This window comes from Mesoplodon bidens (genome assembly GCF_964165515.1).
Source record: "Mesoplodon bidens genome assembly, chromosome: 5".
In the NCBI taxonomy this organism is placed as follows: domain Eukaryota; kingdom Metazoa; phylum Chordata; class Mammalia; order Artiodactyla; family Ziphiidae; genus Mesoplodon; species Mesoplodon bidens.
Window position 1 is genome coordinate 138,585,843 of NC_138161.1, and position 26,292 is coordinate 138,612,134.

The 26,292-nt window shown below is 53.5% G+C and overlaps 1 protein-coding gene across 1 annotated transcript in view; it reads right to left on the minus strand.

Annotated features, from left to right (window-relative positions):
* The window catches only part of SPSB4 (splA/ryanodine receptor domain and SOCS box containing 4), a 62,266-nt gene extending 39,072 nt beyond the window's left edge, over positions 1-23,194 (minus strand). The window contains exon 1 of the mRNA XM_081235317.1: positions 22,317-23,194. Within this exon, the coding sequence (XP_081091443.1) occupies positions 22,317-23,010 (694 nt within the window). The 5' untranslated portion in view covers positions 23,011-23,194. The remainder of the gene's footprint in view (positions 1-22,316) is intronic.
* Positions 23,195-26,292: the final 3,098 nt, after the last annotated feature.

A 26,292-nucleotide genomic window follows, 5' to 3' on the forward strand; every position in this document is an offset into this window, starting at 1 on the left:
GCTCCCAGCTGGGGACAAAGGAAGCTGAGATGTGAATCCTGCTCAGCTTGACTCAAAGCCACCCCAGGCTCCTCCACCCCGTACTGCTAACTCTGGGTTCATGGCTTCTTGCAAAGTTTGTTTCCTGCTGGGTCGGACGACACACTGACCACTAAGGCAAGCAGCAGCTGGGTGGGCCGGCTCCAGTGAATGCCAGTTTGGCTGAATGAGCCCTACCTCGGCAGCTGCTTTTAAAAAGGAAGTTTTCCAACAAAAGGAGGTTGCCCTGCCCTGTCACTATCGCTGTAGGTTTCAGCCTGTGTCCCCTGGCCTTTCAGCATGAACCTGGGCCGCGGGCACTACCTGCGGTGAGCACTGCCATGGGAGCTTGTCCCAAGCAGAGCTGGCATCCCCATTCTCAAGGGCAAGCAGCACCTGCTCTGCTTAATTAAGTCGTTTGTCAGCATTAACTGGCTGTGGCAGAAAGATCAGGGAAGCAGGAGTCTGGGGTCTGCACTCGAGCCCTGGCTCTGTTACTAACATGCAGGGGAAAGCTGAGCACCTCCCTTTAAGACTCTCTGGACCCCAGGCTTCTCACTTGCCAGATGGGGCTAAGTATGTCCTGTCTTATTGCTCAGGACACTTTGGAGGGTCAAAAACCATAGAAAGTGGATTTAAAAGTTGAAAAGCACCTGTAAGAGGCATTATGCTTGCTGAGACAATAATTTCTATCATTAATAACAACGCTTGTTTATGGTACTCCTACTCTATGCCATTTATCATTAGAGACTTTACATGCACCATCTCACATAATCTCCACAACAGCCCCTAGGAGGTAGTTATGGTTTTCATCACTGTTTTACAGAAGGAGAAATTGAGGCTTGGTTTCTAAGCATTACGGTGCCCCAGGGCTTGGTCCTGAGACCTCTTCTCTTTAGTAGCTACATCCATTACCCCAGGGATTTCACAGTGTCATGGTTACAAAAACCATCTATATGCTGGACCTCTCCCCTGCACTCCATATCCAACTGCCTATACAGCACCTCTTCTTGGATGCCCGGTGGGCATCTCAACCCTTACATGTCCCAGGTCCAGCTCCTGACGACCACCCCCAACCTGCAGTCGTACATCTTGGATAAAGGCACCTTCATCCTTCTAGTTGCCTGGGCCCCAAACCTGGGGATCATCCTTGACTCTTTGACTTTTCTCTTTCTCTCAAAAAGAGAAAGTGTTGGGATGGGAGGGAGGGAGATGCAAGAGGGAAGAGATATGGGAACATATGTATATGTATAACTGATTCACTTTGTTATAAAGCAGAAACTAACACACCATTGTAAAGCAATTATACTCCAATAAAGATGTAAAAAAAAAAAAGAATAAACACTTTGTGTTTTTCTAGAGAAAAAAAAAAAGAGAGAAAGTGTTGGTCCCACTTTCAGAATACATCCAGCATCAGCTACCTTTCATCACCTACACCATTACCATCCTGATCGAAGCCACTAGCATCTCTCATTTGTATTGAAACACCCTCCTAACTGGCCTCCCTGCTTTTACCCTCACCCCCCAAAAAAACCTTATTTCCAAGACTGCAATTAAAGTGATGGCTGAAACCTAAGGCAAATCAGGTCACTCCTCTTCCCCAAACTCTGTAGTGACTCCCCATCTCGTTCAGAGAGAAAACTGAAGGTCATACTTGGTCTGCCTCTCCCCACTGCCTGGTTCCTCCCTGGCCTCACCCCCTGTGCCTCTTCCCTTCACCTTTCAGTTCCAGCACATGTGACCATGTGACTCAGGGCCTTTGCACGTGCTGTTACTTCTGCCTGGAGAGCTCTTCCCAGATACACCCACATGGCTCATTCCCGCTCCTCTTTCAAGTTCTTTGCTCAAATGTCACTTTCTCAACAAGGCCTTCCTCAGCCACCTTATTTAAAAATCGCAAACTCCAACTTCCCCCAACACACTCTGGCCCCGTCCCTGCTTTATTTTTCTCCATAGCACATATCACCAGCTAACAGTTTACGATTCACTTATTGGCTGATTGTCTATCTCCACCTACTAAAATATACGCTTCATAAGGACAGGGATTTTTGTCTGTTTTGTCCCTGCAGTTCTGTATCCCCAGTGCATGGGATAGTAGGAGGTGCTCAATTAATATGTGCAGAATGAATTTTTAAAAAATTGGGCTTCCCTGGTGGCGCAGTGGTTGAGAGTCCGCCTGCCGATGCAGGGGACGCGGGTTCGTGCCCCAGTCCGGGAAGATCCCACATGCCACGGAGTGGCTGGGCCCGTGAGCCATGGCCGCTGAGCCTGCACGTCCGGAGCCTGTGCTCCACGACGGGGGAGGCCACAACAGTGAGAGGCCCGCGTACCGCAAAAAAAAAAAAAAAAAAAAAATTACTTGCCCAGGGTCACATGGTAGTAGAACTGGGGTCTAAATTCTGGGCTGACCCTATGTATATTCCCAATCTGGGAGGCAGTGGAGGGGGAGAGGGAAAGAGAGAGAGAGAGAGAGAGAGAGAGAGAGAGAAGTGTTCTGCTTAGTATTCCCCTCAATTTATAAACAGACTAGAAGGGCGGCAGGAGCAGAAAAACAGGGTGGGTGGCCAGCGTCACCCAAGACTGGTGTTCATGAATGTCCCCGTCCCTCCCACAATGGATATACTACATCTCACTTGCTGCTTTGAAGAAACAAAAAGAGCAGTTCCAAGCAGGCTCTAACGTGACTTTCCCCAGGTCGCCCAGCTGATCAGTGGCAGAGCCATCAACATCCACAAGTTCTGAAAAGGTTTCTGTGAAATCCCTGAAAATTGGTTTTTCAAAGATAACTGGCTTTGGACAAATTCCCTACAGAATAAGGTACGGGCTTCTGTCCAAGAGCATTCATCATCTCATCTGGTTCCTGACCCTGAGGCCGCTGGCACACACAGACCTGCTTGTGAAAGTCTGCGTAAAGAATTCATTGCTGGGGCTTCCCTGGTGGCGCAGTGGTTGAGAGTCCGCCTGCCGATGCAGGGGACGCGGGTTCGTGCCCCGGTCCGGGAAGATCCCACATGCCGCGGAGCGGCTGGGCCCGTGAGCCATGGCTGCTGAGCCTGCGCATCCGGAGCCTGTGCTCCGCAATGGGAGAGGCCACAGCAGTGAGAGGCCCCCATACCGCAAAACAAAAACAAAAACAAAAAAAACCCAAAGAATTCATTGCAGTCGAAGAAAACGATAGGGTCAGTTGTTAGAAACACCCCATGTGCTCACCGTCCTAGTCTCCCTCCCTGCCTCCACCCCGTCTTTCACACCTCCACACCTTCGCTCCAGCAGCCCCCACGGCCTGCCTTGCTCCTCAGGCTCTACCCAACCTGGCAGAAGTCCCTTCCTCCGCACAGCCCTCCCTGATTGCATATCTGTGTCCCCTGTGTGCCCTCTGTCCCTGTCTGAGGACTGTGGGAACCTGGGGCTCCGACTAGACTGTTCTACTCTTGCTGGACATACGGACTGGACCATGTCAGCCCATCTTTGCAGCTGCAAGGCCCCAGCCCAGGTCTGGCCTGCTGGCGGAGGTAGAGAAGGCTCAGCCAGCGTTTGGACAGTGCATAGCGACCGGCTGGGCGAAGGGGAGGATTTGTCCCACACTCCCTTTCCTTGAGGACCAGTAACCTCTAGCTGGGGTTGGTCCCACTCTTGGGGGATGTGGGTGCCCCCATAAACAGGATCGAGGTGGCCAGGAAGGGCTCCTGGGTGCACCGACCGGCGCCTGAAATCCCCGAGTGTCTCATCCAGTCACGAAGGAAGCATGTTGCAGAATGGTCCCATTTGTGGACTTTTTTTTTAGTTTATTCAGTAAATTTATTGAGTAGATGGAATAAGCGTCAAGAGAACAAGATAGGAATCTGGAAACCAGTATTTGGATACGGGTACAGATGCACCTGTGTATGCCTAGAACACATCTGAGATGCTCTACAAGAAAGTGGTCACAGTGGGCCTGTCTTGGTTGGGGTTCCCCTGAGACGAGGCTTTGGGTGCCGGTAGTTTTGAGGGGAGGCAATCTCAGGAAATAAAAATGAGGGAGAGGGGAGAGTGAAACAGGAAAGGGAGGAAGACTAGAGAGGGTGCGTTAATGAGTGGACATAGCTGGGGGCTCGTGCTCGGACCCTCTGAGCGGCTGTGTAGAATGCGCCTCAGAGCTGTCCCACTGGAGGCTGGGGAGCCAGGGACGCTTATCCACTGACCCCTGCGCTCCCAATGGTTGAGGGATGCCCTCAAGGTTGTAGCTGTGTCCAGCTGAGTGGCCACCTGCAGCTCCGGGGAGAGCAGAGGGCATGGATGCTGCCTTTCAGGAAGCACCAGGCCTGGGACTGCCCGCCACTGTGGGGTGGAGGGGATGGGGGGTGGGCACCCCAGGAATCAGATAGGAAATGGGGGTGGTTAGAAAGCGTTAGACTTTCCACAGTTCTATCCTTTTGTAAGTGTGGCTCTATCCTTTTGTAAGCACAGAGAAGCAGGAAATTCACCTCTTCTCCTGCCACCTAGATAACCTGCCTGGAGCACAGCCTTCCAGCATTATTTTTTATAGTGTGCGTCAATGCGGTCCCTGTACTTTGTGCCCTCTTTGTGTGTCCCCATGTAGCACGGGTGACGCCTCCCCTTGGAGCTGCTGCGAACAGCTCAGCTGTCCAGGGGAGGGGGATGGGCGGCCGCCGGCCCACTTCCAAGCCAGGCTTGGGAAGGAGTTTGAGGTCCAGATGGAACTCAGAGGGGCAGGGCGGCCCCCCACCCCATGGCACAGAGCGGATTTATCGCTGACACCGCCGCCTCCGTCCCAGCTATTAAACACGGTGCTGCCCAAGGGGCCAGCAGGGCCTTAAATCTCTGCCCTGGGGTCACTTCCATTTTCCTGCTCACTGAGCACGACCAAACTTTTGCTTCCTAAAGAAAAGTCTATCCTTTAAGGTTGTAAGCGCAGAAGTATTCCAGCACCCGGATCCCCGCCACAGACAAGGCAGGGACTCCTCAAGGAGGTGGCTGGAGACACTCACCATCCCTCCCCTCCCGCCGCCAGCCTCGGCAGGTGGGCTTGACGCTCGGCTCTGGGCCCAGGTCCAGCTCTGCTGCCCCCGGCCAGCCCAAGCAAGCCCCTTCGCCTCTGGAGCCTCTGCTTCCTTACCTGGAAAATGGGTACGTCACACCTGCTCCCCAGGACAATTTGAGGATCAAACAAGAACATGGATGTGAAGCAGCCGCCACGGTGCCTGAAATGGTTGGGACACCAAAACTGGGGGCCTCAAGGGCACACCCTGGACTTTTCGCCTCCTGCTGGGTCCCTCCCCTGGGCCCACCTCCCTACGTGGCCTACCTCCCTCCACCATCTGCTCGCGTCCTGTCTGACCCCCCCGTCCACAATCCCGCCCCCCTCAACTCTGCTAACGTGGAATCCTCTGGACACCTGGCTTTCACATGCTCCTCCAGCCCCTCCCTCGCCTCCCACTGTCTACCTGCGGATCTCAGCTCTGAGGGAGCGAGCCGCACACCTGCTGCCCCACTGCCGTCCACACTGCCGGCCACGGGAGTCCCACGAGGACAGCCCTTCTTCGAGACAGGCCCAGAGAGCTCGTGCTCCGAGCAAGGGTCAGGGTCCTGCAGGCGAATTTGACTACAAGGGCTCAGAAGCCCTGGTCCTCTGTGTCGCATGGCACCTCCGGGGCAGCTGCCCCTGAAGCTCTGGGCAACCTCCACGCCCAGCCCTTCCCCCCTTAAACCCAAGGCTTGTTCCTCTTCAGGACCAACGTTCCCACGGGCTGTGGGTCAGCTGACCCGGGAGCTCAAAGCTCAGCTTCAGTTTTCATCAGCTGTGTGACCCTGGGCAAGTCCCTGGGCCTCACTTTCCCCAGGAGGAATGTCACTAGCAACCTAGCTGTCTAGTGTTCTTAGAAGGAAAAGATGCTGATAACAGAGTCTGGGACATGGTCTCATTATTATAATTGTCACCATAGTGCTGACTTGTTGAGTGTGTCCTATGTGTCACTTTACAGCTATTCTGTCACTAATCCTCACTCTGCAAGGCAGGTCCTATTAGCCTTGTTTTACAAATGAGGAAACTAAGACCCAGAGGAGTAATTTACCCAGAATCCTAGCCCACACCTGCCTGGTCACAAAGACTGTGATCTTCAGAGCCGTTACCTCTTATGTGCACATCCGTGTGCCAGATGTGTAAGCCCTTTACGTGTATATTATGACACGTATGGGCCTTACAACAGTCCTTCAAGGTAGGTACTATTATTATCATCATCGCCATTTCACAGATAAGGAGACAAAGGGACTGAGAGGTTAAGTTATCATACACAAGGTTACACGAGGTTAAGTAACATATACCAGCAGCAAGGCCAGAATTGAAACCCAGGCAGTCTGAGGCCAGAGCCTGTGCTCCTAACTGCTACCTTCTGTGTCTCTTCCCTGCTTTGCCTTCCTTTGTTACATGTGATCCTTCCAGCAACCCCTGAAGACAGGTAGTATTAACCCCATTTCACAGCTAAGGAAACTGAGGCTCTGACACACAGCAGGTGTGAAATTAAACCAGGAGACAATGCATTTCCAGCTGTGAAAAAAAATGGCTCAGAACTTTCCTCCAATTCTTTCTCTATTATTACCTTCTGGAAAAGCTCTCACTGGGGGATGAGGCTGTCACCTTAGTGACACTGTATTCCTTCCTTGTCCTCCAAGTCCATGCTCTAATGGCATGGCCCATTCTGCAAACTCTAGGCTTGCTGAAGCGCAATGGATGCCTTAAGGACGCTGTAGATCAGACACAAAATCAGACTGCAAAGCACCAAGAAACCCTTCACCCGGAATTCTGCTCAGCTCTGGGGCTTTGGAGAGTGGCTGGCCATGTGCCCGGCTCTGTTTGCAGGAATTGCACCAAACACCTTGGGAATCCCTGGGGAGAGGACCTTCTGGCGGCAGACCAGCAAGACAAACACTGGGATGCATCTTGTTGGCTCCATGCCCACAAGGAAGGGAGACATCATTAATCGAGCAGTGTTCTTTCCCACAGAGGCAAGGTGGGGCCTCTGGATCCTTTGCGGAACAATGTTCTAGTCAGCACCTAATGACCAGAACTACCTTTCTCGGCTTCCTTGCAGCTAAGAGTGGTATGTGATGTTTTAACCACTGAGCTACAAGCAGAAGCAGAGTAGGGTATTTCTGAGACATCCTTTTAAAGAGAGACAGTGTGCCCTCCAGCTCGTTTTCCATCCTGCTTCCTGGAATGTAGGTGCCAAGGCTGGAGGTCTGGCAGCCATTGGAGACCATGAGGTACCTTAGAGAATGAAAATCACAGGCCGGGAAGGTACAGCAGCAGGCAGGTGGAGCCTGAGGCACTGATCACCTCCTGGAGCCCCACAATATCCTTGGATTGCCTGTTTCCAGACTTCTCTTAAGTGAGAGCGAAATGAACCTCTACTCGATTTTAAGCCTATCATTAGGGTTTTGGGGTTGTACACAATCCAACCTAATTCAGACTGATATACCTCTAACCCTCAATCATCCTCCAGGTGTACTTCTGGCATGCTCTCCAATTTGCAGGCCCCTGAATCTATCAAGCTGCTTTGCACCCCGGGCCAGTACCTGCTGCATGCCGTTCTTCTGTCTGAAACACACTCCCCCCCTCCTCTAGTTGGCAAACTCCAACTCATCCTTCAAGACAGCTCAAGTGATCCTCCTAGAGAAGCTGTCCTGCATTCCCAGGTTATAGTGCATCCACCTTCTGAGTTCTTATGGTGCTCTGGGTCCCCTGCTCACCCTGTCCTGTAATTATCTATAGCTGTCTCGGGGGGGCTCCTGGTAGCAAGGCAATGTCCAAGCATCCCCACGGGCCCAGGCAAGGAAGCACGGTGAAAGGCTGTAGACAGAATGAACAGTGTCTGAATGCGTGCCTGGAGGGTCAGACAGGCTCTGCTACAGAAGCTCCAGCAGTGGCGCTAGCCAGGGAAGACTTCCTGGAGGAGGAGGCAGACAGTGGCACAGAGCATACCAGCTCAGGCTATTGGGCCAGGCTACTGCCTGTGGCACAGAGAGCAGACACCACAAACCCTCAAGAGATCTTTATATATGGCTTAATGGAATGTCTCCAAGACTGTCTCTTAAGCGGCTCTGTGAGGTCATGGCCCCCAGCTGCTGCCAGGCCTGGATCACCAATTGGTAGTGATTGACAGGGCAGCTGCCTAAAGAATCTCCAGGGCCCCAGGTCAGGCAGGGGAGGGGTCAGGCATTGTTGGAAGCCGAGCCTACTCTGTGCTGGCATTGTACAGCCATCTGGTTTGGGTCAGAGGTCTCCAGGGACAGGTTTGATTTATAGGCCGGTGCAGCCGCCCGGGGGGCATGGAGGGAGGGCACAGGGAGGCCAGGGCAGGGGTGGGGGGAGGAGGAGGAGGGAAGGGCCAGGGCAGGGTCGCCCTCAGAGGCTGAGCGAGCACCGTGCTTCTGCTCTCAGCCTCGAGCACCTCAGGTTGCTTTTAATAGAGAAACATCGCAAAAGAAAGCATTGGAAGAGCCAAGAAGTCTTCACTGTGTGCCCACTGTCTACTCAGGGCTGTATCTCAGGCTGTTCCTATCTGGGAGAGGAAGGGAATCCACGTGAGCGCCATCCAGGGCAGCCCCCCTCCAGCGCTGAGCTGGGCTTGCCAAGCTGACAGATCCCCTGACCTCTCTCTGCCACCCTGCAGCACGGCCATCGTTAGCCACCCTTTGCAGGTGATGACACCAAAGGGAAAGCACAGAGAGGCCACAGCCCGGAATGGCAGAGCTAGGATCCAAACCCGGGCTTTCTGCCTGACTTCAGAGCCTTTCCCTCTACTCTGCAGGGCCCCCAGAGGATCCCGGAGTTCAGAGGAGGAGAGGTAAGCGGGGGGCAAGAGTCTAAGGAAGACGAGCCACGGAGAGAGGCGTCGGAGGGCTGGTCACTAAGAATGTGGTTGTGCCTTCAACTTTTCTGAGTTGTAAAGCCCCGCACACCCTCCATCCACAGCAGCACAGAGCAGAGCTGTCAGTATGGACTGAGGTCGTTGGGGAGCACTTTACAAACGAAGTTGGCATCTCTCTGAGCCTTGAGAAAGGATAGCTCTGGGCAGATGCAGATGGAGAAGACGGCATCCAGGCGGGAGGCACAACACAGGCAAAAGCGGAGGTGAAATCTGCCTGGTGAGATGTGAATGCTGGCCTGGGCCCTGGGGGCCCACTCTTGAGACAGAAGTGCTAAGAAGTCGGCTCTGGTGAGGGAGGCCACATACGAGGTCCATCTCCTTGGGTCTGCCCTGAGAAAGGGGTGCAACTATGGCCCTCACTTCCCAGGGCAGAGTCAGCTGTGCTCTCAGAAGGCCGAGAACATGGGGCCCACGCGGGGCTGATGCCTTTCCCATGTCCTCTGCTGGACACGTCCTGGGATCAAGAGAGGCACCACCAGGGTCCTACCGGGGCTGGTGAAGGTGGGTAGCATGGGGACAGCAGTGACTGTCTCCTCAGAAACCACGGAGCACAGTTCCCCTGGGCCCCTCCATGTACCTGGCACCCCACCACTCCAGTTCCTTGGATATGTGAGGTGCCCCCACTGTCTAGTGAGGGCACCTGGGGCTCACAGGGGTTCTGTGGCTGGGCCAGGTCACACAGCTCTGCAAAACCTGGCCCTAAGCCCACACCTAGAGAAGTTCAGATCATCATGCTGAGGCTAAGCAATGAGAGCAGGGAGCATTTCAGGTGTTGAAAAACCTCACTGTGATCAGATGGAAGACACCAGAGGCAAGAAGGAGACTTTCAGGACATTTGAACCTGAAATGGGAATCAGACAGACTAGAGTCCACATTCCAGTTCTGACCCTGTGACCATTTGGCCTCTCACAGCCTCAGTTTCCCTATCCATGAAATGGGGATGTTAACATGACTCACCAAAAAGGATTTAATGGAATTGCATATATATAAAGCACTTAGTTTGGGGCAGGGAAGTGTTTAGCAAATGGTTGCTTTGACTTATCTTCACAGCCACTTCTGTGGGGAAGCCCACCAACCATATGGCGGGACAGGTGGCTCTGGTGGGGTTCAACTCCCCTTTCTATGTTCTGCGTGTCCTGGTAAGGACTTCATGAAAAGCCAGAGCCAAACCTGAGCCACGAACCCATCCAGGGCTGGGGTGCAGCAGGCAATCCATCATCCACAGTCAGCCAGTCAAGTCACCTCCCAGCGAGGAATGCAGATGAAGGCCCATTTCATCATGAAACTAGACACCAGGCTACTTCCTGCCAAGTGCACCCCTTGCGAGATGCCAGCAAAGCCCCGCTCTGGCCTCTGACCTCTGCCCTTGGTTTGTTTATACATGGCGGGGCTGGGGTCAGAAAATGACAGCCAGACCCAGGCAGACACACACATGTGTCAGGGACAAGGAAAGTGTTGGACCACTCCCGGAGCATGAGTACATGCCGGCGAAGGGCCACCAGGTCAGGAGGAAGGAGGAAAGAGCCAGCGGCCCCCGCGTGGTGGCCACCAGTGCCGTTCTGTTCAGCTGCAGTGGGACAGAATGGACGGGAGCCGTCTGCGTGCTCAGGGCTGCAGGGACGTGGGAAGAACACACCCACCCCTTCTCCAAAGAGCCTACTGCCCAGACGGACAGACAGGACGGACACCCCAGAACCTTAAGATCACCACTGAGGGCAGCTACGATTACAAGTCAAAACGGACACTCAACCGTGCCTTGTGAAGCAGTCTCTACCGGGATCCGGGCCACCATTTACGAAGGGCTCTCAAGGGTCTGGTTCTATTTCACCTTCGTAACAAGCCTCTTTCCCATTCCTCCCCTTTCACCCACAAGGAGGTGGCGGCTCCGCGGGCTCAGGGATGCTCCCAAGGACACAGACTAGCGAGGGGCTCCGCTGCTCCCCCGACCTGCGGCTGGGTGCACCTGGGCTCTTGCTTCTCTGGTGCAGCTGCCCCGCCCCCCCCACCAGGGCTCCTGACCCCTGCTGTCCCCCAGGCCCTCCTCCTCGCATTCCTGGCATACCTCCTGTCCTTGCCCCCCTCCTGGCTCTCCCCACCCAGGACCTTCAACGTCCTCTAAGTATTCCCGGTAGCGTTGCTGCCCAACTCTCCTTGGGCAGCCATCTGTGCTGAATCTTCTTCCTGACCCACCATCCTTGAGCTGGGCCCTAGAATAACTAACTCATGGGAGAGCTGAACCTCCTTGCAGCCCCAGATGGAAATAGCCCCATGACGGAAACAGTGGCCACCGCGCTCTCCATGAGGCTCCCCAGTCCTCCCGGTGGCTCTAAAGCAGCACTGTCCACTAGAGTTTGGGGCGATGATGGAAACGTTCCACACCTGCCCTGTCCGATATGGTAGTCACCAGCCACATGTGGCTATGGAGTACTCGAATGTGGCTACTGCAATTGAAAAACTGGATTTTTTTTTTTTTTTTTTTTTTTTGCGGTACGCGGGCCTCTCACTGTTGTGGCCTCTCCCGTTGCGGAGCACAGGCTCCGGATGCGCAGGCCCAGCGGCCATGGCTCACGGGCCCAGCCGCTCCGCGGCATGTGGGATCTTCCCGGACCAGGGCACGAACCCATGTCCCCTGCATCGGCAGGCGGACTCTCAACCACTGCGCCACCAGGGAAGCCCGAAAAACTGGATTTTTAATTTTATTTTCATTAAACTTAAATGTAAATAGCCACACGTGGCTAGTGGCTACTGTATTGCACAGCACAGCTGTATAAAGTTTGTCATCCAAAAGATCAGACATGCAGACAGCCTCTGGATATTAGATACCAATGAATCATGGACTCTTCCAGGCCATCTTGTCTAATCCCTTCCTTCCTGTGATGGAGAAACAGAGGCACAGAGAGGGGAGGTGATTCGCCCAGGGTCACACAGCCAGTTGCCAAGCTGCAGGGGCCCAGCCAGGTTTCCTGGCTCCCCGTGCAGTGCTCCTTCTAGGACCTATCCCCCCCCAACCTTTTCCAAGCACCTCCCCACAACTAGTACCTGTAAACCTGGGACATCTCTGCTTAGCCACCAGCACCCCCCTCACTACATGACCCTGCACCCCTACACACTCCAGCAGCCTCCTTCCAGCCAGGCATCTCAAGGAGCTGAGTTCCAGCCAGTGCTGGGTTGATGCCGTGATCAACTGGGAAGCTTATAATCCACACACACACTTTCCAGGGCCCACGGATTCAGAGACAGCCAGAATCTGTGTTTCTCCCACTCTCCCTGAGGGTCGCCGAGGTCTAGGCAAGTGTGCCAAGTGACCAGCTCCAGGATTCCCCACAACTAAGGGGACCAGCAGGTGGGACCCGACCCAGAGGCACCCATCAGAGGGCTGGTGGGAACCTCTGTCTGCACCTGAGAAGCGCTGACCCATCAGAGACGCTCAGGACTTTAAACAAAGACCTGGGAAAATAACGTGTCAGCTAACAGGGAGGCGGAAGCTGTCAGGGACAAAGGAGGGGTCAGGGCCCTGGTGAGCTAACCCCAAGAGATACCCAAATTATGAGGGAACAGAGATGACAAAGGAGAGGTGGGGCACAGGTGGACGGGAGGGGGTCTGGGGCAGACGTGCAGTGGAGGCAGCGGTGGGGTGCCTGAGAGCAACCCATTCCTGGGCCCACCCGCTACACGTGCAACCTTACGCTCACCACTTCCCTCAGGCAACTTGGATCTCCTGGGGTCTGGATTTCCAAGGGAGCCTCAACTAAACGTCCCTCCCCTTTTCTCGATGCTTGGCCCCTGGGTGAGCTTTGTGAGTGGCCCTGGGCTGTGATTCTGGCCCCTCACCCCAGAGGTAGCCACCCTCAGGGAGAAGACCGGGATCCCACATAGCACCCCCAGCAGGGCCCAGACAACAAGCAGAGAGCTACTGTCCACCTCAGTAAACACTAGGGCAAAAAACTGCCCTCACCCTGGGATACCATCATGGATGCATTTTGAGGGAGAAACCTCAACAAATGGGACAAGATCCGGAATGCCACTGTGGCTCCAAACGGATTGACTCAAATGGATCCCAATGGGTCGACGCTTCTACTTAAATGACTCCAAAGCCAGGACGACCATGTCTCTGCTGGCAGCTCTGGCCCTCAGTGCTCCCTGGTGAGGTCATGGGCCTTGGAGGAGGTGTGAGAGATGGGGACCCCAGGTGCCTCGTCAAGTGGGGCCCCAGGATGGGGCAGCCTGTACCCGTTGGGGTTCCCAGCAGGCAGGTCACGAAGCGGGGCTCGCAGCTCTATTTATAGAAAGCAGCTGCTGCGGAGGATGAAGAACTGGGGAGAACCGGCTCGGCTGTATTTTCCAAGCTCACGCTGTCTCGGCTTAATTTCATCCCAAGCAAATAAATCATTAAGGAGGCACCGAGTCCTGGAAGATCTGATGAAGGGCCATTAAGCGGCCCAGCCTTAACTTGAATTATGGAAGGCCTCAGACAAGCAGCCTTATTAGTGTCTGGGCTAGGCCATAACTCATGCTAACCGCCCCCTGGTCTTAACCAAGTGAGGAGACGGGGAGAATCCGCCGGCTCCCTGGCCGCAGGCCTAGCCCAGCAGGCTGTCTGCTCTCCCAGCGGTCTGAACACCCTCCTGCAAATGTGCTTTGCTCTGTGCATTGCCTTCCCCGCAGCACCCACTCCCACGGGCAGGGGTGAGGATGGATGATGTGGCCGTGCGGTATTGAAGGGTGTCCACAGGCCGTGGCAGCGGGAGCTGCCGGCACCAGCATCGGGAAGCCCTTCTGCGGAGCACAGGAAAGCCGAGGCCTGGGACCACCCACAGAGCCACGGCAGACTCACATGACCCCGAGCGGCATGGAGGTGAGAGGCGTGGGTTCAAGGTAGCCGGATGGATGGCTGCCTGCCAAGCTCCTGCCATGAGCGGGCTCTTCGTCCCCCCTCAGCCTCAGTCTCCTCACGAGTGAAGTGGGAGAGCAGTGCCTTGTCATCCGTGGATGGAACGAGATAACACGCACAGAACGCTCACTGGCGTTTGCGTGGGCCTGTGGCAGTTTCCATCAGACGGCGCATGCGCCGTGCTGAGGAGCGCCTGGCCTCTTGTTAAGTGCTCACGCGACGACTGTTTGACACAGAGCTGTTTCTATTTGCGGTAATCCCTCCCCAAACGAAGTCGCCCTCGCGGGAAATGCATGGATAAGAGTATGGATTCACTTGACGACGGGCTGTCGTGGAGGCCTTGCCCTATGCCCCCTCCCAGCGGCACCCACGCCAGTCCCACCCACGCCCAGCGGCAGGGGTGAGGACGAATGGTCCGGCTGTGCTGTATTTAAGGGTGTTTCCATGCAGTGGCAGGGGCAGCTGCCGACACCAGCTTCGGGAAACCCTCTGCTAAACAGACTGCCTGATGCCTCAACAGGCCGCATCATCAGCATCGTCAGGAACTTGTCAGAAATGCAGTCTGGGGCCCTACCCAGACCTGATGAGTCAGAACCTGCTTTTAACAAGATCCCCAGCGGACGTGAGTGGCACATGAAAGTTTGAGGTGCGCAGCCGACAACAAGTCTATGGTGAAGTCCCAGCATCACACCCACTGTACAGGACAGAGAAGTTAGGAAACCTATGCCCAGGGCATCCAGGTAGTACATGGAGAGATCAGTTATGTCTGGTCCTGATGGCGCTGAAACCCCCTAGTTCTGTGGTCTGAGCAGGAGGGGGGCATCTGACATGTGGGAGGCACTGAGAGGCCACGGAGGGTCTTCCTCTGTGTGGATGTGGGAGTGGGGAGCACCTATTCTAAATTCCACCCAAGCTCCAAAGGCCCTTCCACCCTCACCCATCATTCTCCCCCTGAACTCCTACGTCTTCCTTCACCTACGTCGGGCTTTTCAATAGGGACTCATAAACTGCACTGAATTCTTACTCTCTTGTTTCTGGCAAGGTGGGATTGGAGGTCTGGGTTTTTGTCTGGTTCTGCCGCTCATTAGCGGGTGACCTTGGGCAAGTCCTCCCAGCTCTCTAGTCCATTCAGCTCCCACCTGTAAAATGTGGGTCTTGCACAGGCTGCTGAATGGCCCGTTCCAGCCCTAAAGCCTGGGGCCTGCCTTCAAGCCCTGCTAGTCCCAGAAAGGTGGAGAGCGGCCGTCTCCTCCTCATTCCCTTTCCTCCATGGTCCAGGAGCGGCCAGCCCGCAGCCAGGCCTAGCAACCATCTGTTCAGAGGCAGATGCTGGTCCTCAGGCCCACCACCTCACAGCCCATCCCTGCTGAACACACATGTGGGCACAGCTGGCGAGGACACCACTTGTTTGGACATCCGCGCTGAACACATGCTCCCCAGGCAAGTCACCACCGGGAGCTACAGAGTGCTTGAGCCAGACATTTAGCTGGAAGCCTTTAAGACTGCTCGCAGGGAAGGTTGAGCGCTCCCAGCTCACTTGTGACAGACTCACAGTGGCCTCTGAACCTCAGGTGGCATTTCCTTCATGTATCCTAAAGAGAAAAGAGTCAAAAACCTCCCCAGACCCATGTATTCCCTCGTGTGGAATCCCTCAGAGATCACAGTGTGGACCCAAATTTAATAACAATAATTATTTCCACATCTAATAACACTAAGCAACTTTAACAGCCTATGGGAGCTGTAATAGTTACAACCAGCAATTTTTAAACCTACCTTTTTCAGTACCTTCTATGTGCCAGGCACCAGCCTAGTCACTTTCCATATATGACCCACGATCCTGATGGCTCGTGGCAAACTAAATTTCTATTACTATTACAGATGAGGAAACCAGCTCAGGGGTGAAGTGACTCGCTCAAGGTCACAGCTAACTAGCAGCCAAGTCAGGACTGGGCCCGGGGCTGGGAGATCCCTGAGCCGCAGTTTTTCCCGTGACACCAGGCTGTGAGCCTCAGAGAAAGATGGCAACAGCTCTGCGGTGGCCCACGGTGACACCTGTCCCAAACGGGCCTGCATTTCCAAGCTCCCTTCTGCAGGCAGGACTTGCTGGACTGAACCTACTCGTGACTGTGTTAAATGTGAGAAAAAACCCTCAAAGCAGGGCCACAGCGTCTGAGTGAAACCTTTTTTCAGCTGCAAGTCTGTTCCTTTTTAGTGGGAAACAAAGGGTAGGGGCCAGTTTCTGAATGCGGAGATCCTGAATTGAATTGCTGGGCCATCATGCAGCCTCTGCTTGGCCCGGGTGTGGGGACAGATGTGCTGTGCCCGGTGCACAATGAGGGGTGGAAGTGGATCACTCCAGGGTCAGGCTTCAAGGGGGTGACAGCTCAGAGCCAGCCTCACTTCGTTCCAGGCAACTATGACTCCAGTCCCGCTGCGATGGAGAAAACATGCACTTATTGAGCACGTACTATGTACTCCGCTATGAGGGTGGCTGAGGCGGCTAGGATGCAGTCCCGCCTCAAAGAACTGCCACTCTCAGCAGCAGCAGCAGCAGCAGCAATAACAAAACAGCAAAACACACCTCTTATGAACCTGCTCTGTGCAAGTAAGGGGTCCAGGGGTCTCACTGTGCAGACATACACGCCATGTAAGGACTGACTGAATTATATCTCTCAAATGATCGTAGTCCAACAATGAGTCTGAAGCTGTCTTAATTGCAAATTAATGTGATTGCGCCGTATTTTAAATCAGAAACCAAATCTTTCACAAGCATTCATCGGCTGCCCAAGACGAGCTCAGCACTGGCACAGCACAATCAATAATGCAGGCTAAGTGTGTGATATCAACAGCTCTCCTCCACCCCGCACCTCACGTGAGCCACACACTGGACCACGCTGCGTTTCTGCACCAATCTTAATACTCACCAACTCTGCAAGGTACATATCATTATTCCCACTGCACAGATGGCAAAACAAAGGCTTGAGGACGTCAATTAGCCAGCAGGGGGCAGAAATAAAATTCAAATCAGGATCAAACGTTTATTCTCAAAGACTGGAAACTGCCTAAATGTCCAAAAATAAGGGTCTGGATAATCCAATTATGATACAACCATACCATGGAAACCCACGCGGCCGTGAATAAGGAATGAGGCAGCTCTACACTAATCATATGAAACAATCACCAAGATCTATTAAGGGGGAAAACGAGATGCAGAGCAGTGTTCACAGTATGAGCACATTTGCGTGAAACTTCTCTGGCATAAAATTCTGGAAGGACATAGGAGAAAGTGATCATGGTGGTTACCAGCAGGAAGAGAGGCTGGGGAGCTTAGGGGCGGAGGTATTTCACCAGGCACGCTTTTGTAGCGTTGAAATTTGTTGCCACATGCATCCTTTACCTTTCAAAAGTATTTTAAAGTCCCCAGTGTGCCCGCTTCCCCACACATGCCTCCTGGCTGACCAGCTGTGCCCTGGGGAACTTCACACCCACCTGGGGAAAGAAGGCATACACATGTGGAAAATGACTGGGGCAAAGCAGGGATGGGGGTGGGGGGGATGGGAGGAGGACTCAACCTTGAACTGGGGGTGCAGGGGACAGAGCCCTGGGTTGAGGGCTGTGGTGAGCTGGAGTCAGGGCAGAATGATAGGGTGCGGGGCCAAGGGGAGACCAGGCCTGGACCTGGCTGAGGACGAGGGAGGAGCAGAGTCCAGAGGATGGTGCCACCCAGGAGACACAGGGGAGCTGGGCAGGAAGCTCTGGCAACGGGACGGTGTCCTTGCAGCCATCCCGGTAGAAAACTCGCTCTGGCCTTCATCAGTACCAGAAGGCTTGGCTGGACGCCAGCCTCCTCTGCTGAGCTCATGTGCCAATAGATGCTTGTTGGCAGATCAGTTAAACCATCTCGGAATGACGTCTGGAACGACAGCTTCCCTGGCTCGAAGCGGGTGGACAAGGCTTCCCTGCCCACTGGGCCTGAGATCCTGGGGTCCCGCTCCCCATCCCCGCTTAGTCAGCCCTGGGCTCGGACACCTGCTCTTTGGAATCGGCGGGCAGAGTGGAGGCAGCAAGGCCGGCCCAGGTAGCCGGAGGCACGGGAGTGGTCGCGACCACCTGGGTTCCAGGGCAGCTCTGCCACTGGCTAGCCGTGCGGCCTTGGGCTAAGTCTTCACTGTCTCCAAGACTCGGTGTCCTCGTCTATAAGATGGGTTTAATAACAATGACACTGCCTCAAGGTTTATTGCGTGGGCTGAAAAAAAAAGAAAATGAGTAAAACACTTGGCCCAGGGCACAGAACTTGGGTGGATTCCCCCAAACGTATAATTATTAGGACCCTCAAATCAAAGCTGCTCCGTCTGGGGTCACCTCTCCTCTTCCTGTGTCACTCGCATACCACTCACTAACACAAGACCTCCCTCCAAGATGGAAGACAAAGCCGTTCTGTCAGCCTTCCTGGCCACCAGCATGTGGAAGGAGGTGCCAGGGGCTGGAGGGCAATTCCAGAAACCAGCCCGGAGCAGATTCCAAAGGCCTGGCCCACCCCACGGGCCACCCTCACAGCAGTTGGGACATTTTCAGTGACATTCTCCTGTTAGCGACCAAAGGATGCCTGATCCACAGCCACCGCTGGGGCTGTCTATACGCAACTAGCTTTTCAGAACGCCCCGCGGAGTGCTGTGCTCAGCCAAGAGCTTTGTGGGCTGGAGGTGAAACCGGGGGGAGGGACAGCATCTCAGGGCCTCCTCCAAACTCAGCGCTGAAGGAAAGGGTCCAGTCCTTTGCTGAGTGGCCACCCAGCCCCGGTGGAGCAGCCTCTCCTATTCCTTCTCTTCCTGCCTTGTCTGTAAACATCTCCACGAGGGACCCACTACACCAGTGTGCCTCAGTTTGATCCAGTTATTAGCTGTGTGACCTTGAGCAAATGACTCAAGCTCTCTGGGCTTCAATTTCTTCATCGGAAAATGAAGATGCTAATAAAGGGATTAGCTCAAAGAGTTGTTACAAGGATTAAGTGAATTAAAATTTGTAAAGTGCTTAGAATCTAGCCCAGCACAGACTAAGTATCAGAGAAGTGTTAGTGAGTGTGGTGCTGTTATTGCTGTTATGATTTGACCCTGGACCCAGTCATCCGGAGCCAGCTGGCCTGCTTGCCTGGCCTTGGTTCTGCACTTCCCAGCTCACTCAGATGGCAGAGCCCCTGGGCGTCCTGCAGCTCTCTACTGTAAAGCCCCCAAGATGCTGAGCTCTCTCGTCCCATGGTGTAGCCGAAGAACACATTTGTAATAGGAAAAGGCACTTCCGGGAGCTCTTGTCCTCCACAAACTCATACTTCAGACTTACGGGCAGTTAGCTCTTTCTATGTCTTGCTTTCATAGTCATAAAAATCAAAAATTGAGAAAATCATGCCCATTAGCTTCCTTCCTACACATTAGAAGGGAAGCCTCTTATTGAGGCCGCTTTCGTTTTTATCCATAGGTGAAGCCCTGGACCTGGCCCAGCTCACCTAGTTAGTCAAAGCAGCAAGCACCAGTCGCTGTGGGCCTGCTCCGTGCTGGCGAGCTTTATCATGCCTGTTTTACAAAGGAGAACACTGAGGTCCAGAGCGAGGAGGTAATCATCATCCAGGGCCTCCTGGTGAGTCCTGGGACCAGACACTAACCCCGTCTGTTCTACCCGCCATGGCCTTGTGGGGAAGCAACCCCAGAGAGCGGCCCTGCCTTTCTGCTCTAGAGCCTGTCTCTAACTGTGGTCACCTAACCCCCTTGTTGGGTCTGAATTTGGGGACCCACCTTCGTGTCCACAACCAATTGGCTCAGAATTCTTTTCATGCACAGAATTCTACCTTGGGTCACCCTACCTGCCCAGGGACTCCCTAGGGCCAAACCCTTCTCGGTGTCCAGGGATCTACTGGACTTCAGCCCAGGTCACTAGCTATAGGCATCACACAGTCCCTTCCCAACCAGCCCGTCAGACTCCCCTCAGCCTGTTCTTTGGTGGTTCACCCTGTAGTCAGGGCTTGTTCAAAACAGCTGAGCTCTCCCTTTCTGCAATCACACCCTGCCCAAGATAGAGAACGTCACTCCTATCTGGAGAAGGGGTCAGCACCACAGCACTCAAGCCAATCCTGTCACCCAACAGGAGATGCCACAGGCTCGCATCATATGACATCTTGGCCTTGTCTCCCCCTGCCTCCTGGGTGGGCTTTCTAGCCTCAGCGAACCTGAAAAAAATCACTGCCAACAGGGAGGATAGACTGCTCCAAGTTTCAGTCTCACCAAGAATCTCCAGCCACCTGAAGGATCCAAGAACTCAAAATGCTCTGATCACAACTGTCCTCCCCCACCCAGTCTCTACCCTCAGCAGCACACCAAGCAGAACACCATGGCTTGAATGCTCTTGATCCTATCCTTCGTGGGGGAGCCACTGGCTGCAACCTTGTTAGCACCTTAGTTTTGTGCCAGTAAACCAAGCAACAGACAATAATCCAAGTGTGAATCAATACCCAAGAGGAAGCCCACCTTGGGGGCCCAATGGTTGGCTCAGGTAATTCCTCTGGGTATCAGTGCCAGCCTTTAATCCCAGCTACCATATTATTGGTGCCGTCACACAAGATCTCACAGCAGCTATGAAAGGGACCTGATACTGTCCCATTTTACAGATGAGTAAAATGAGCCCTAAAGAATTAGAGAGACTCACCAAAGACTCAAAACCACTGGACATCGGGGATGCAGTGGGAAATGAGGCATGTCAGACCCCAGAGCCTTGGTACACCAAGGCCATCCTTGTAGTCCAGTGATCAGTTCTGGCAAGTAGACTTTCCAATTCCATTTAAAAAGAACGTTTGTTGTTGCTGTTGGTTTTCTAAACACTGGGGTTTGCCTGGTCATCATGTCTTTGAGGGTTCTCAACATTCTCCACAAGGCACTGCGGTGACTAAACTAGCCCGATTCAGGACACACTCAACCTCTCTTTACTTAACCAGTTAATCGGAGAAAACAGGCCACTTTGCCATTCAATGGCAACCTGAGTCCAACAACCATGGAAATGAAATATGAGCAAAAGTGTCGCCAATTATACCACAGAGTGGAGCACACCAGCCACTCTCTGGTGGTCTGTCACCCTTGAAAATGGTCAACCCACGCTAACCTGAGTCAATGTCAATTTTTACTTGAGTAAAATCTTGTTCTTGACCTCTTTTCTGGAGTGTCACTCTCAGCCCCCCAGCTAAAGGGGGGAGCATGGGAAAAGAGTGGGCTTCGGAGGCTGACAGACCGGGGGAGGTTCTGGTTCTGGTTCTCCATAGCTCTGCTCTTGAGGTTCTCTTCTCTGAAGCGGGGCAATTATCTCTCATTTAAGATGAATAAGCTGGAATTCTGGCTTTAAGCGCCCAGCACTGGGAGCTTCGTCAGGGGTGTGGCAGGAAGTCTGCTTGGGTGAGGTGTGTGCAAGCTCACAGGTGACTGACTCCAGGCCCCACTCGGCTGGGATTCATTCAACACGGGACAGGCGACCACATGCACCTCTGGCCAGAGGCCACCCTGCCTCCCTAAGTGACTCCCTCCTAAAACCAAGAACTATTTTCGTTACTAGGATTTTTAAGCTGCCTCACAGGATGGCTGTGTATATTAAATGAGAGGAGGCCTTAGAGTTGTCAGCAGTCAAACACAGCAGCCTGTGGGCTTCTGTGCAACCTGCGAGGGTGCTTTGTGTGTCCACATGGTGTCTTAAGCAGCTGCCAATGTTAAAAATTGGAATCGTTCACACAAAATCTAGATATCTAGGTCCTCTTGAAAGAAATCAGAAGATTCCACAACTTGTGGCTCTCATTCCCATGAGGCAATAATCATCTAGATGCCCCCTTTAACAGAGAGCTCAGCAGGAAGACCTAGATTTGAGTGTTCAGCCCCTGCATACAGTAGGTGTTCAATAAATGATACTTATCACTACTTATTACTTATCAGTAACTCTAGTGCATGGGCTTCAAGTGTAGGGACTGTGTCTTCTACCTGTCACTCTCCTCCCACTGTGAACTTGAAGCCAGAAACACAGGAGACATCGTTTTGCACAACCCTTACAGAGACTGAAACGTTCGTAATTAGCATCAACACCCAAATCACTTATTAGGCGCCAGTTCTAAGCACTGTCCTAAGCACTTCATATATATTATTATCTTATTTGATTTCTCACAACAACCCGGAGCTAGATTACGATCATTGAGCCACTTTTGCAGAATGGGAAACTGAGGCACACGCCAAGATCACCCAGCGAGCAAAAAAGAGTCAAGGTCCAAACCCAGGAGCCTGGCCTCAGAGTCCACGTCCTCACCACGAGTTCACACTGCAGGATTATCCCAAGTGCTGATGGAGGATGGGGCCTCAGGAGGATGCTTTCCCCCCGCCTCCCCGCCCCCAGTTCTGCCTGGGACAGGCAGCCTCTGGACCCACCCCTGCCCACCCCTTCCCCCCTCAGCAGGCTGCACTTACGGTCAAGGCCATTGATGTAGCGCATGGTGACTTCGCAGTGGCCCCACACGGCACTCACCACCGGGTAAAGCTTCTTGCCCTTGAGGCCACGGAAGGCCACGCCCAGGTACTGGCCGTCCACGACGAAGCTGAGTGTGCCCTCGTCCATGTCCAGCACCACGAGCAGCGAGTCGGGCAGCGCGAAGGCCTCATCGGGCCCCAGGAAGGCGGGGTAGGCCACGCCGGGCCGGTTCTTGCCGTCGTGGTAGAGGCGGCTGCGGCCCAGGTCCCAGCCCCAGGACTCGGCGTCGCTGCCCACCAGCGCCGTGTAGCCCACCGAGTGCAGCGGGGCCCGCGCCGTGGCCACGCCCACCACAGCGTGTGTGCCCCGCTGCCGCGCCGGCCAGTGGATCTGCCAGGCGTGCAGGCCGCGGGCGTGGCCCACCTTGCCGCGGATGCCGTCCGTGCTCTGCGCCACCGGGTGCCGGTGGAAGGTGAGCCGATCGTCATCCTTGACGAAGACATTGAGCGAGCGGTCCTCGGGGTTCCACGCGTGGCGCAGCTGCACCGCCAGCCCCGCTGCCGGCATGTCCAGCAGCTGGTCCAGCCGCGCCGGCCGCCCCGGCTCCGCTCCCCGCAGCTCGTGCTTGGCCGGCCGCAGCGCCGGCTCTCGCACCTCCACCGACTTGAGGCTCCCCGAGAGCTTCTGGCCCATGGCTCGCTGCCGGGACGGGGCCGCTGCGGGCCACCGCTACCTCGTGGGAGCTTCCGCTCCCCGCAGCCGGGGATGGGCCACGGGGCTGGAAACCAGGCTTCCGGACCGTACACGTCCACAGCCTCTGCGGGGCTGGGGCAGGGGCCCAAGCTCCTGGAAGGAAGCAAAGGACGCGGGTTATTACAGCAGCCTCGACAGCCACTTATGCCCATGCCTTGGCTGGGCCCTGGGCATGCATTAATAATAATAACTAATGAATCGAATGATATCTGGCACTTATCTAGAGCTTGCCATATGCCAGACTCTGTTTTAAGTGATTCATATTTATTAGCTCATTTAATCCTCAAGACCTCCCTATAAGACATTCATTATCATTCCCATTTTATAGATGAGAAAAGTAAAGAGCATAGAGGAGATAAGTAATTAACCAACGTCCCCACAGTTAATAAGGGGCTGAGCCCAGATTCACAATGAGGCCATCTGGCTTCAGAGTCTGTGTTCGGCTCTTAGAGCAGTCACAGGCAATTTTATTTTAGAAATAAGGACTGAGCCCAGAGAAGTTGTGATTTGCTCAAGATCACAGAACATAGAGAACCCCAATGCATTTGGTCCCAAGAAACAAGCCCTGTGCCAAGGCTGGGGGGATAGAGTGCCCAAGACAGGGGGTCAAAGATGTTTAGGGTGTGGCCCATTGGTTCCCATCCCGGGCTGCCCTAGGGAGCCTAAACAGCATTTAAAGTGCAGCCAGGCTTGAGAGGCCAGACACTGAGCAAGGATCCACCAAGGTCACCCAGGGATGTGGACATGGACATAAGATAACCATCTGAGGATGGGGTGGGGTCTCCATGGGAAGGTGAGTTGGAGGCAGGGGGATGAGAGAGTTGATGTCCAGACTCTGGAGCCAGCGAGAAGTATATGCAAATCCCTCTCCCCATCTCTTAGCTGTGTGTCCACAGGAAGGTCTCTTAGCCTCTCTAAGACTCCAGTTTCCTCATTTGTTGAATGGGTGTAAAATGCTCCCTCCAGGTGGTGTGGGAAGCTAAGGGACAATATCAAAAGTCAAGCCTGAGATTCTGCGGGCAGGTTTTCCTCTCTGGCTCTATCTTCTGGGCATCCTGCATATACACCTTCCCTTTGGATGGGCTAGCTCTTTCTTTAGGCATATAAACATAGTTAACAGCATTGACCCTGGGCAACCTCCGCTGAGACAAGATCCTGGCTTTCAGGACTTGGCCACCATCACTAAGAGACTAGCCAGAATCCAGGGTGCTTGGGCTGTTTGGATGGGCCCCGAGTGTGGGAAGAGATGGAGAGCTGAGCCCTGCAAACTGTCCAGAGCAGAGGTGTGTGTCCTCCCCTCCCTGGTCTGAGAGCTCCTAGGCTTTCCTTGAGCTAGATCAGGAGGCAGATGTTTTTCATGCCCCGTTCTGCCTGGCCATGACCTCCCACCCAAACAGTGGCACAATCCCAGCCAAAGGGCCATACAGCACAGGCAGCAATAATATGCATTGCTTTTTTAACCCTCCAATTTTATTCTCGACTCCCATTTTCTTTCCTTTCTACTGTCAGACCCCAGCTTCAGCTCATGCTGACCCTATCCAGAGAGTTCTGGCTAATGTTTAAGGAAATACCAGAATACATAAAAATGTACAACACTAGACAGTTCTAAGATAGCAGAATAGTTACTCCTTTTCATATCCAAAATCACCCAAAATAAAGGAGAAAGAGAAAGAGGAATGCAAATTTTAGCTTCAGCAAAACTAGAACACATTTGTAATCCAACCACAACTTATAAAGAAAGGCTGCCAAAAAAATGGTCAAGGGTTGCCAAAACCAGTGAAGATCAAACGAGGTGTGAGAAAACACCTACAGAAGACACCTGTGGCTGCAGATCTCAGTTGAAGATGGCAGAGCCAGCCAGTAGCTGGCACTCCCTGAAGGAGAAAATCAATGATTCCTAATCAGGAACAATGGGAACAGGGTATGCGGTCTAGCAGTGGGAGCTGCCGCTGACACTGGGGGGAAAGAGGAGGACAGGGCTAACAGAGAAAACTTTACAGGTCTGCCATCTTCATAGGAAGAAGTGTGCTGCTGAGGCAGAGTGGGAGAAGGGCCTGAACTGGGGGAAGCCCAGGGCTGCAGATCTCTGCTGACTGGGTAGATGCTAAAAGAAATCACTGCCACAGTCCTGTGAACAGAGTTACCAGGAACCAGGGAGCAATCCTGCTCTCCTAAAATACCTCCTGGCATCTCCCCTACACACATGCCCTGCAAAATGCTGATCCAGGAAGGTCCGCCTCTTCCAACTAGGAGCCAGCACATGATGTAGTCAAAGATGCTGGAAAAGAAATAGAGGAGGAACAGAACAGGAAAAAATATGGTAAGCCAAGAAAACTCACCAGAAGAAAAAGCTGTCACAAAGCAGATAAAAATTGTGAGCAAATTTGTAAACTAATTTTGTGATCACTTATTTCAGAAGGGAGACAACTAGTACAGCCTAAAAAAAAAAAAAGATTAAATACATCTTTACATAGTTACAAAGGAAACCTCCAGAAGAACTCCAGAAGAATAAAATACAGATCTCCAAACTGTCAAAAAGATCACAAAATAAAACACCATACTGAAAGATTTTGCTTTAGGAAGCAATAGAGACTAGGAACCAAGATGGCGGAGTAGAAGGATGTGCTCTCACTCCCTCTTGCGAGAACACCAGAATCACAACTAGCTGCTGGACAATCATCAACAGGAAGACACTGAACTCACCAAAAAAGATACCCCACTTCCAAAGACAAAGGAGAAGCCACAATGAGATGGTAGGAGGGGCGCAATCACAGTAAAATCAAATCCCATAACTGCTGGGTGGGTGACTCACAGACTGGTGAACAGTTATACCACAGAAGTCCACCCACTGGAGTGAAGGTTCTCAGCCCCATGTCAGGCTTCCCAACCTGGGGGTCCGGCAACGGGAGGAGGAATTCCAAGAGAATCAGACTTTGAAGGCTAGTGGGATTTGATTGCAAGACTTCGACAGCACTGGGGGAAACAGAGACTCCACTCTTGGAGGGCATGCACAAAGTAGTGTGCATATCGGGACCCAGGGGAAGGGGCAGTGACCCCAGAAGAGACTGACCCAGACCTACCTGCTAGTGTTGGAGGGTCTCCTGCAGAGGTGGGGGGTGGCTGTGGCTCACAGTGGGGACAAGGACACTGGCAGCAGAAGTTCTGGAAGTACTCCTTGGCATGAGCCCTCCCAGAGTCTGTCATTAGTCCCTCCAAAGAGCC